Source organism: Dermacentor silvarum, chromosome 9 (assembly GCF_013339745.2).
Source record: "Dermacentor silvarum isolate Dsil-2018 chromosome 9, BIME_Dsil_1.4, whole genome shotgun sequence".
Lineage (NCBI taxonomy): Eukaryota > Metazoa > Arthropoda > Arachnida > Ixodida > Ixodidae > Dermacentor > Dermacentor silvarum.
The window spans coordinates 147,206,905-147,219,728 of NC_051162.1; the positions used below are offsets into that span (position 1 = coordinate 147,206,905).

The window sequence follows — 12,824 nt, forward strand, 5'->3', positions numbered from 1 at the left end:
ATGTATGTATGTATGTATGTATGTATGTATGTATGTATGTATGTATGTATGTATGTATGTATGTGTGCGCGTGAAAAACACCAAACAAGGAAGAGGAAGTATACAGGAGAGGCCCGGAAAGACGGCCTCTTGCTTCCTTCATCTTCACAGTATGGAAGCCTCAGCCTGAGTAGGTGTATCGAGTGATATCGCGCACACTCGTTTCCAGCTGTATGCAGACGTCGACAGAGAGCGCCAGGCGCCGAGAAAACAGAGACGGCATGTGCTACCTAAATATACGCGCACTTGGTTTAGGCGCACGTCGACAAACACAGGCACACCAGCGGACACAAGGCGAGTACAGGCTGAATCGCGAAGGCGCCTGCTCGCATTGCGAACCCTGTATATACAAACGCTGGACTGAAGGACCCGGTTCGGATTGGCCGCCGGCGTTCGCCTACATACCAGTAGAGGATACGCTACACCGTCGCCGCGCGAGATTGCACTCGAAGAAAGGGAACGGTCAGCGAAAGGAACACAAGGGGGAGAAAAAGAAAAATGTAACGGAGGTTCTCCGGTTCTGGTGTAAACAGAAGGCGAGAGAAAAAGAGAGAGAGAGACCAGATGAACGGGATAAAGCGAGCGAGCGAAGGCATATTTGATCCCGAGATCACATCGTGCGAGGACTTTCCAGCGCAGCTCGAGGGGGCTCGTTCCATACGCGACGAGCTTACCCGTAGAGCGCTGTTGCCGTCGTGAAAGCGCGAGGCTGCATCTTGGGCTCGACTTGCGTCTTATTTTTCTCCTCGCGCGGGAGGCGCATGATTGTGTTTGCACTCCGAGAATAAAACCGGACGCACGTTTGAGGCCCCTTGCGACTTGGTAAAAAGAAAGAAAGAAAAAGGGAAAGGGAGAATGTCGGGGACCTTAAGCCGACAGGGGAGAACTCGCAACTGGATCTTTCTTTTCCGGGTACACTCAGAAGCGCGCGGGTTATGTTGAAACATTTCTGGCGCCGAGCGCCAGAAATGTGCGAAATACGATGCCTGCACGAAAGATGGTGTCTCTCGCGCTGATCTTTTATACCAACTTACCCGCGTCTTTTGACCAGCGCTAGTGTCGCGTGCGCATGTGGGCACTCTTTGCGTGAAAGCCGAAAGCCCAAGGCATGATAGTGGGACGCTTTTCGGGAAGTACATATACCTTAAGCCAAGAGTCAAGAACATTGCAACTTCAAAATACTGACGCGTTACATACGGCAGAGGCAACACGAGGCGATGTCCCCATCTGCGTGACATCACGCTCTGCGAGCCGTTGCGTTAGTTAGGCAAAGCTCCAAAAGCATGAAGCGGCGGCGCTACTAGCTATAACGTCCGGTGAAAAAAAAAAAAAAATACAGTCGACGATGCTTCGGCTTCCCATAGCATGACACCATCTCCAGCAGAGCAGCACACAAAATAATTTAGCCTTAATGGGCCCCTCGCCTTCCCAATTTTCGTTATACAGTAGAACTTCTAAAACGCGGTCTAAGGAACTTTTTCACCACAAGAATTTCTCAAATCGATTCAAATATTAGAGGATATAGGAGACATATAAATGCCGCGTCACCGTGCTGCCAATAGGCGAGCTTCACTGCCAATACAGACGCTTCTTCCATTTGCCTCGTCCGACGACTAGCCCCTTCTACTCCGCAGCACGTTATAGATCGATCGCGTTGATGCATATCATTGTCGGCGACAAAATTACTTGGACCGCGGCCCCATGCGTCGCAAGCCTCAAAGCCGATACGTACATTACTGAAGTTCCCTTACTGAAGTTCCCCAAGTCGGCAGACCTCAGCGAGCGACTGTCGTTTTAAAGAGGACCTCCAGACGGAGCGACTTAGTGTCTTCTCCCTCTCTCTCTTTTATTGCGATAGCAATTTTTTGGACACTCCAGGCGCATTTCTGTCGTCGCCGTGAGGTTCCGTATAAAGTCCACGGGCGATAAAATCGTCCAGTCCCCCGCAACGCCCAGCTAGGGAGGGGGGTTTAATCCATTCTCTAACAACATTTACCCTGCGTAGGGTAGAAAACGGGACGTGCATCCGGTTGACCTCACTACCTTTCTTTCCCCCCTTTTTTCCTCTCTCTCTCTCCAGCATCCGTGTTAGTGGTTCGGCTCATGAGCGATCGACAGGGTAGAGAGCTCTAGCCGGTCCTCAAACATTTTACCGTTTAAGGATTACCAGGTTACCGGAGACACGAACGGTAGTAGCAAAGCTGGTGGCAACATATTGCGACGGTTTGTTTAACTACAATGCGTTCAACAATTTTTTTGTGTGTGTGTGTCGCGTCAGTGTTATCGTCGAAGGGAAAACTTAATAAAGGTACGGCAGGTTAACGAATACGTCGCTACCAACGCCTTGCACCAACAGTCAAGAAGTACGTGTAAGTCGAGCAGTATAATATTTGCGTGCTCTCCGGTTAAACTGTGCGTCACAAAATGTCGATACAAACGGTGTGTCTGGCCGTACACCTTCTACGGTATTCCGCGAACGCTAATACGTACGTTCACGAACAAGCCTAAACTCTCTACTGAGCTAGCTTCCTCTACACAGAACTCCTTGAGATTTGTGCTTAGCGTGACTCGCAGAGTGAATCGAAGCAATGGATGCTCCTGCCGTGCGCTCAATGCTCGAGTGAAACTACAGGAGTAAAAAAGAAACAAAACAAGAAAGAAAGAAAGAAAGAAAGGGGAAAAAATAAGAAAAGGCTGTAGGCGGTACAGAATGTAAACAGGCCGCAGTACTGTCCTGGAACTGCACTGGTGCAAATGGTGGTAGTGGTATGCATCGCTTCAGGCGGTGTTAGCCCGGAAGCTGGTTCAACTCGGCGTCGATTTCCAGAACACGAAATGCGTTATCTGGACCAGTTGAAGGAATCTTAACCCACGGGCAAACTTACACACTGCTGAAATGATCTACGCAAGGCGACCCCAGTGGTAGATAAGTCGAGATAAACGCTAAAAACAACAACAAAATACGATATGTAGCCGCGAAACCTCCTTACGCCCTATATTCGCGGTCCTGCTGGGAACACTTAGACGTATATTATGAAAGGCCATACCAAGAACTTGCATTATTAATTTTTTATATTCTAGCTACCAGATTCAAATCCTTGAGAGTCACAGATGATATTAACCAGGGGCATGCAGGCATCATTTCATTTCGTCATGTTTGCTACTGAGCAAAGTCAAACGTTCAAATATTTCAGACAGCTTAATTTTTCGTTCGTTTAAATCAACACTCGCCACTTGGAGAAATGAATTTAAATCAATGTCCCGTTCTCCAAATGCGATACGAAGGGCTCGGCTTACCGAGAGTCAAAAGGTATTTAAAAAAAGATAGAATTAAGGCTGTTATCATTCCCGAGACTCTCTAAACCCATCCTTCAGTCAACGTCCGAATCCGTCCCTAATCGCTGGCATTCCGTAATTCGCATGCGCATCCGTTTAAACTACGCGATATAGGTTTCGGGCCTCGCGTGACACGTGACGACGAACACGGCTCAACATAAACCAACGTACGAGGTACACAACGAACAGCCGCACGGAAAAAAAAAAAAATACCGAACGACAAATTGCCCCCACGCGCTCTCTCTCTCAGTTCTTCCCGTACATACGCACACATCTTGTTATTTCCTGCATACGCCGCGGAGACTTCCGACTTCCAGATGCATGCCAACATCGCGCATTGCTCGTAAATCATTTGCGCACCCTCGCCGGGCCAGCATATAAATCAAGGGGCCCGCGAAACCTGTACTATATGCTACTGCATGCTGCCACCCACCGGACCGCGCGGTACAGACTCCACTAGTTTCTGTTGCAGGCCAGACGTATAAAACGAAAAACGGCAAGCTGCACTCAAGGGTCGTCGCAAGTATGCAGGAGTCTAGTGTCCCTTCTGTTCTGTTTTCTTTAAATCTTCTTTTCCCGCATTCATAGAGAGCGCTGCCGGATCGTTTTTCTCAATATATTTGTTGCTTCCTTGCTACTGCGAGTGGGTTGTGCTGCGGCCGGACCAATAAAACCGCACATCCATCACGAGAAAGCCAATATGAGAATTGCAATGCTCCTGCACAGGGTTCGCCAGCTGACCGACACGAACGCGGAGGCAGCGATAAATAAAAGTAGGAAAGAAAAATGAAAAAGAGGGGGGAGCGAGGTGTGCGGCGTGTCGAGCGTCGAGGAATTTGAGCCGTCTATTTGTACGTTGGGCGCAAGAACGAAGGTTTGCCCGCAGTTACGAGTGTGCAAGCTTCCGTAAGCTGCTTAGGGAAGCACGTTGGGGAAGCAAGAGAACGATCACGCATAGAAAACAACAACGTTATATTCGCAACTTTATTATATTTTACGAGTACATTGTTACAAGTACTTTCCCACTCTGCTCTCGGCGTCGCGTAACCGTGCGCGCACGGTAGGCACGTTGCCGCGGTAATGATCGTCACCACGTTGTCGTGACACCGGCAATTAACTGGAGTACAACACAACAGAAGAGGACGCGTCAACCGGACTCGAACGTGGAAACCACCCGCCCGCGACACTGGCGATCCCGCCGCCACACTCCGCGAGTACGATTCACACATAACGAAACGATCAACGCAAGGATAACGTGCAAAGGCAGCAAAGAAAGAAGGAAGGAAAGAAAGAAAGAAAGAAAGAAAGAAAGCGACAGGGCCAATTTCCAGGCGAAATGATACTCAGTATACCACCACGGCAACAGCAAAGGCAGGCAGCTGAGAAATAGGCTCAAGGACAACTAGATTCCTTGAAAATGTTTTAACTATGCACATCAATGACGCGAGAGTCAGTACAGTTTTTTTAACAATATGGTGGCAGATCACGACAACTATTCCGTATTGTAAAACAAACAAACAAACAAACAAACAAACAAACAAACAAACAAACAAACAAACAAACAAACAAACCACTGCATGAGCACAGGCGGCCGCAATGCAAGTGGCGTTTTAGTTTACCTTTCGCATGCGTAGGGTTCTTCCAGTGTACCAACCCTACAACTACACTGCGGTCGGTACTTTGCGGGAGGGCTATATCATAAAGCTGAACTGGTAACCAGCACGAAAGGAGAAAAGGGTAAAACAATGATCGACTGTGAGCACCCTCTCCCTCCCTCCTTCCCCAGGGAAATTCGAAACTGTAATGACGTGCAAGTTCGCAGAAAGAGAAAGAACTAAAAAAAAAAACACACACACACACACACACATGAAGAGAAACACTATTGTTGAAACACACACGTAGGCGGGCTGACTAACCGCTGTGACGATGTATGGCTCAAGAAAAAGGAAAGAGGAAAAACCTCGGCGCTCCACCCACTCCACCCACGCAACATGCAAAAAAGGAGCTAGCGTACTTGAAGTAGCGACGATTTCAAGAAGAGTCGCGAAGCGTTCTTGCAGCTAGCGCACGTATAGGCAAACAGCGGGGAAAGGAGAGAGAAAGTGAGAGAGGCGGGTATGAAAAGAGATAAAGGACGTTTCATCCAACTGCGACGTTTTTTCGACTCACGCCTGCGAGCTATTCATTCGCGGTTGCACACGCCCCCGAAGCGCAAACCGTACGTGCCACTGCACCGCCCTGCACCGCAGCGAAGCGAGGTCAAATTATTAAAACACAAAGCCAGCGACAAATGTTAAAGGTCGCAGACGGCTTCACACTCGCAAGCTAAGGCGCAGATTATTTGTTAAACGTCGTATCGGGGGAGGCTCCCATGGCGTCGCGAGTTTCTACATAAGAGCGTATGCAGGCATAACGAACAAAGCAGATGTAAATTGAAGATAACGCAAGCGCCAGCCAATGCAAAGCAGCAGACGATACGAAAAGCAAGAAGGCTGTGCGTAGCTAGAGTGTACACACTAGCGTAGCTGACGAAGCAGACGTAAACGAAAGCTAGAAGGCAAGCGTCAGCCTATGCAAAGAAGCAGACGATCAGTGATGCTACTGCGGACATAGGATTTGGAGCAATTTTTGGAGCACCAGAAATCTTATTTTGGAGCACTTTGGAGCAGGCAATTTGGCATTTTGGAGCAGCTTGGAGCAGCTAATTTTTCACATCCTTAAGTATTTCGAAAAACCGAGTGGCAGTTTACATTCAAAGACTTGAATAATTTGTATGTTCTTACGAGAACCTTGGTAAACATTTCCATCCATTGCAGATCTCGTGGAGAAAAAGACTCCAAGGAACACAAACATTACTTCACTCAATAATGCAAAAATAAACGCCGTCATAGGAATAACCTCCTGCAGCCTTTCTTTTTTTTTTCAACACAAGCAAACACAGAATACTGGATCAACAAAATTATATTTTATGAAATAACACTATAAATACAATGGTGTGATTGTCGAAATGTGGAACTACTGCCCCTATCTTATAGTATGGATGATAATAAAATATTGCACCTTAAATCACATATAGCACTCTTGTTCATATGCAGCCTCCATACACGAAGTTCTAAAACTGCTGCAGCTTTTTGTTGATGTCTGCAAGCCTTCTCATGTTCTCAGCAAGAGCAGCATTTGCCTCGGCCAGAAGAACTTGGCCGCATTCAATATCCTCCATGTTTTTGTTATCCAGGCCTCCTTTGATGAGACCCTGTGCTCGCTGGAGCATTGCTTTTGATGACTCTAGGCGCCCTTCTAGGCAATGTTTCTCTTCTTCAAGCTTGACTTTCTTATGAGTGACCGAGTCAGCAGAGGCGTTCCGTTTCCGTCTTTCCTTATCCTCAGCCTCCAGCTGAAGGCGATCCAAGTATTTTTTGTGTGAATGTTTGGCAGCATTTATCAGTTCTTGTGTTACAGGAACCTGGGAAACATCACTGTCAAAACGTTTCAGGTAGCTCTTAACATGTCTGATGCCATTGAGGGTTACAATTCCAAGGTTTGCACGATTGTCTATGATGCGCTTGTTCTCACTAAATCCCCGTTCACACTCGGCATTTCCATGTGGCAGGGAGAGCAATGCACGTATAAATACAGAGAGCAATGGATACTGACCATCAGCGAGCACATCAGCCCAATAGCTGTCAATGTTGCTGTTGCTGGAAGCAGCACGTTCATCCATTGGCTTACAGTGAAGAGAATGCCACTCATCCACTAGAGATGTTACCTGCTTGCCGTTTATCATATGGGGCACACTGGCAACAACATACTTTATGGATTTAACAGTCTCTTCTACTGTTAAAGGCAGGGCAGGATCTAGGAAACGCAAATGAAAAAGCAGCTTGTTGTCAAGTGGCAGCTGCTTTAAAAGGTGTTGCGCTGTTGCAATGTAAAATGCTCGAGCCCGAACCCTGAACGATTTTTTTTCTTCAGGACTCCAACTGTGCATCTCTTGCTCAGTGTCCAATCCTATCTCTGGAGCCTGCTTCAGCCCTGTAGGAGCAGCCACATCCAGGCATTTAAGCTCGGCAGCAGTCGCATTCTGGTAGGCGTCATGTCTCATGAAGCGACTCAACAACTTCTTTAAAAGACTGACGGACTCGGAGTGCACAATGTGTATAAGGGGTTCTTGCCTTTGGAAAAGTGCTTGAAATCTATTGAACAGCTCAGCTGTGTTCCTCAAGAAGAGCATCTTTGCGAGCAATTGCTTATCAGCAAGTGCTGCTGCCAATCGTCTTGGCAGTGCAGCACTTGATGGCCTGTTGTCAGCCGCCTTGTGAAAATATGCCTTCAGTGCATCATATTGCTCGAGCACACGCTCTAGGCTGCACTGAAATGTAAGCCACCTGTTGTTCACATGTCTTAGAAAAATGTGTTCCGGAATACCAAGCTCCTTTTGCTGATTGGTAAATTGTGAAGACCGGACAGCATGTTTAAAAAAATAGTACACATCCATCACTAACAACTCGACATCTGCACCAAAAGCTGTAAGGCCTGTGCCAAAAGCATTGTGCACCTTGTGGAGGTTGCACTCTCCAATGTCCAGAATATTTCGGTGGACAGCATCTTTCAGTTTCTTCTTCACACTTTTCATTGTGTTGGGGCCGTCACTGAAGAAGCAGAGTAGCTTTTCCTTGGGAAGCTCTGTTATACTCCTTTCGACACAGTCAACGATTATATCTGCTGTCGCACGACCCAGGTTGAAGGACTCCAGGTGTTCGATGACAACTTTCTGCTGCTTTCTTGAAAAGTAACGCACAAGCACGTCCAGTTGTTGAACTCTTTGTTCGGGTTTTGGCGTCTCATCGATTTGAATAGAGTAGTACACTTCTGGCCAGCTAAGTTCCTCAATGACTTTCTTCTTGAAGTGCGGCCCTAAGCCATCTGAAATCATGTAGGATACTTTTGTCCTTCCACAAGAAAACTTTCCTGCTATTTGAGAGTCATGAAACATTGGAGGAAAGATCTTCGCTGCCACGTCCGCGTAAGAAAATGGAATTCCTTTAACCGCCAAGGACATGGCAAATAATGCTTCAGCTCGAATGACACTGTCATTCAATGTGCTGACTCCAGCACTTCTACTGAAGCTGATTGTAGACTGGAGTGACTTCGGCCGGTTCAACTTCCCATCAGCATCGCAGTGTTTTTTTCTAGCTGTTAGGTGCATCTGGGACGAGGCATGTCTTTTTACAGCAGACGTCCCATGCTGTGCACAGGAGATCACCAGGTCACATATGACGCACTTAGCTTCAAAGCTTTTCAGACCTCTTTGACACCAAGACTTGACAATGTCGCCATTGCTGTCCACTTCCTCCAGCACAGACTCTTTGAAGCTCGTGAGTCTAGCTGCAGTGAAGAAAAAGAAGCTAATTAGTCACAGGCTGCCTGAAATCCAGAGCATTTGTAGCAACAGCATGTATTGGTCAACTTCACGAAGTAAGCACCACACTTTTATTGCAGTTCACATGTATGTTAATTAAATCGATAGTAAGTAATGCGCACTCTGGCAAACATGAACAGATATCAGCCGATCACTGAAAATACTGACTGTCATTGCACTGGCGTAATGAAGAGGGGAGCAAAGGCATCGCGTTTCCTCTGACTTGAACACAACTCCGAATCTTTAAAAAATGAGATTTGCAGCACTACACGCAAGGAAAGGTACCATTCGTCTTGGCTCCTGATTTTGCAGCAGAGCTGTATATCTCTAGGCTTTCGTGCATTTTTGTTGTCCTTAAGCGAAAACTGTGGGCCGATCCCAGAGGTAGTAAAAACCATTAGGTGCAGAAAGCTTCAAGCATTTTGCACTTAATAATAGTAATAATAATAAGCCAGACAAGATCGAATTGCTTTACCCAGCTCATGCTAGAAAAATTTGGTTTGAAGTGCCACACCAATTCAAGTGACTCAAACACTCAACAACATCAGTCTAAGATTTAAATTTGGCCAAGAAACTAAGGCTGTAACCGCCAAACAGTGTACATCTCAGTAATCACAAAGTTATCATATACCAGCAATGAATTGGCATCCCTGGGACCAGGGTTCGATTCCTTCCTATACTGCGAAATGTTCTTTCGAAAACCATGATTTGGCTTAGTTTGCAGAAGCCTCCTTGAGAAAAAAATATTGCATCACTCGCGTCATAACGTAAAAGATGCCAGTGTGATGACGTCATGACGGCATCGCGTGCTCTTATGATGCGACTCTTCATGACGTCATGTTATGGCGTCACCGCTTGGTCACATGGCTTTTGTTACCATTCGTGTTCGCGTAGGACGGCAGACGCCGGATTTTTCGACTCATGCGCCAAATAATTCTTTCGCATTAATAATGACAGTGAATACGCGTACCCTTGCCTAACCATGAGTCCTATTTTGCACCATCGCTGGTCATCCACCTCGAGTGGAATGGCTCCTAAATTTGTTATTCTTATACACTTGTAAGAAAGCGCTTTCAGTTCTGGGCTCGCGCAGCCGTTGCATGCGCCGCAGATAAATTGCGAGATAGTGCGCGCGAGCCGCCAATGCGCTCACCCGCGCGGAAAGCTAGCGCAGCCGCTACAGCCAGGCTACTGGAAGGAGACGTGCTACGCACGCGCACCTGCCGCGCCCACGCGTACCACGGGCAGAATGTTGGGGTGTGATAGAATTTCATCACTCCGGTGCTTCGCACGAAGCTCACTGCAACGGTCAACTTTCGTCTGGAGCGTTATAAACAACATGTGAGCGATTTTCCACGCGACGCCAACAAGCTAAGCGAAGAGATCGATGTTGCTTAACTTTATTGCTTCCCAACGAAGTGCGACGGCATACTTTTAATGAACAACGCGGAGAAGCTGGACGCAGAACGGAATAGGAAAACACAAATCGAGAGCTGTGTTTTTCTCTTCCGTTCTGTGTCCAGTTTCTTCGCGCTGTTCATTACGCAACCTTATAGTGCAGCTCTGAGTACGATGGCGCTCGGCACGAAGTAGTTACACTGTAAAGAGGTCGCCTGCTACCGTTATCAAACAGTAGTTACTGCAGACTCGCACTTAATTAACCGTGGATGCATAACACTGCTGACGCATTTGAGCAGCGATTTTCTTGCGCCCGGTGCGCGTACAATGCGATTTTGGGGATTGATCCCCGCTACACCACCGCATCTTCCACAGCTCTAACAACACGGAGTCCTGACGTATTATGCGCTTCCGTGTCAGCAAAATGAAACTTCTTGTTACTTTTAAACCGTTCATATAGTCCACGGATACAGCAATCATGTTTGTTCATGTTCCGTTTCGAGATTCAACAGTGACAGGCAAGCAAAACCACGTACGGCCATTCTATGGAAATACATAACATTAGGCAGTAGAATAGGGTACCCAAAGTTATGCATCATACGCTAAGCCTTTGGCCACGCACGGAATTTCTCGGAAATAGCGTACGAGCCCAAAGAACCCAAACCCAATTCTATTTCTTTCTATTGTCGTGGCAAACCGCGCCACCTGCGCATGACGCAAACGTACTCTTCCAACACAGGGAGGAGTGATGCGTAATCGGTGCCCCACAGACTTTATGCGAGATCGGCAAATAAATGCCCGTCCTGCACCACAAATGTATGACTCGAAGCACTTACGCGCCATGTTTAGATTTCCGAAACAAAGCGATTACAAGCTCGCGGCGACGGTTAGTTTCGTCGCTCGCCGCAACCGTCAACGAACATTATCGGAAAGTATAAGGGGCAACATACGTAGATTATAGAGCTTTAGTATACACAAACTAAAAACATTCGTTTTGATTAAATCCAGTTTCCTTTTCACATATGCAACACCTATTGAACACAAATCGCCTATTACTAAAATATTACCGGTCCTAGTTATTCGCGGCTTTGCAGTTATAAAAGTCCCACGTTAATTTTTTTTTCTAATAAATGCAGGCGATTTGACAAGCATATTCGTCCTAGCAACGTACAACACACGCGATGACCGCGGTCTAATCGTAGCACTTCCAAATACAAACCTATCTAAAACGAAACTACGCAATAAGTGAGCTAAAACAACAAAATGGCAATAACTCACCTTTCTTCATCGTGAGCAGATGTGGCAGGCAAGCGTTGCGACCTGCAATAGCGCCTTAGGGCTAACGAAAAAACTGACAACCAGAAGGTAGATACCAGCGGCCGAAGCCACGTGCGGGGAAACTCAGAACAAGATCAGCTCTTCCGCGAGCTTCGCGCGCAACGAGAATATGCGCAGCATGTTCTTTGAGTGGAGGAAGGGATAATAAAAAACCTGGAACGCAACATAACGTCACCCCCCAGCCAACCTCCTCTGACACTTTTTTTTTTCTCTCTCTCCCAGAGCTTTCTGGCAGTGCTTCCAGGAGGTTGTTTCGCGCATGCGCTGTATTTCCTGAGAAACAGAACCACCGCAATTTTTACAGCGAAGCTCTTAGCCCCTACTTCGTTATCTTTCGCGGCAATATCGTCGCCGCGAGGGAGCACCGGTGGCGAGCCGTACCACGCCCCCGCTGTACCTACTAGCCATTGTAAATTCTTCGTTGCCTGTGCCACTGTACCTGTGCTTACGTCGCACACGCAACGGAGAACGCGCGCTGCATGCTTTCTTGAACTGTGAAGGCGCTGTTTGTGGTTGCGACAATACCGGCGGAAAAGCTGGTGCCTCTTATCTTTCGGGCCGTGCTCGTGAAGCTCGAAAAACAGCCAAAAAGAAAGCGGTTGGCTACAGATCCGACCGTCGGACGCTCCTCTATCTTTGAAGCACGCTAGGGTAGCACTTTATTTCCCGCGCTTTGAAGCCACGAGCCTCAGCAGAAACCGCACTTTGCCGTCGAGCCGCCTTGCAAGGCAGACGCGCCGCGTCTGCGCCGTGCGTGGCGCTGTGGGTTAATCGGGACGCACGCGCTAGTGCTGTTTCGACTCCTGTTTACAACTAAAAGCTCGCCCTATCATCACGTTGCACGTTTTAATTTCCCGGTGGTGTAACTGTCGGCGATAGGCGCCGTCAAACCCGAGACTGTTTGGCGCAGTTAGGCGCAATTTTCGTTGATTGTAGCAGGATGGCGCAGTACATCCCATTTGGCGCACTTTGGCGCAGTTGGCGCAGAAGTGGGATCACTGGACGATAGGAGAAGTAGAAAGGGTGGGCGTAACGTACGAAGCGGACGTAAGCGAAAGTTTAGCCAATGCAGAGAAGCAGACGACGCGAATGGCACACAAGAATCGTCTCGGAAACGGCGTATATATCCGCCGCGCAGATATGTGGAACCCGCGCAGCCGAAAAAGAAACAAAACAAACACGCTCGAACAAACCTTTAGGCAGCCATGGAATAACGGCAACAGATTGTATTAGCCACTTGAGGCGCGAAAAGGAAAAAGAGAGGCACACTTGGTGCCCGAAACAAGCACGGCGT

At 47.6% G+C, this 12,824-nt stretch overlaps 2 protein-coding genes across 13 annotated transcripts in view; both read right to left on the reverse strand.

Annotated features, from left to right (window-relative positions):
* Positions 1-12,824, reverse strand: part of LOC119464516 (CUGBP Elav-like family member 2) — a 521,231-nt gene that overhangs the window by 85,816 nt on the left and 422,591 nt on the right. The gene's annotated exons all lie outside the window — the stretch shown is intronic.
* LOC125939942 (uncharacterized) lies at positions 5,972-11,882 on the reverse strand. Its single transcript, XM_049655490.1, has 2 exons — positions 11,471-11,882; positions 5,972-8,760 (listed from the first exon to the last, which is right to left on the reverse strand). Exons 1-2 carry the CDS (start codon positions 11,478-11,480, stop codon positions 6,488-6,490), a joined length of 2,283 nt encoding a protein of 760 aa, XP_049511447.1. The 5' UTR covers positions 11,481-11,882; the 3' UTR covers positions 5,972-6,487.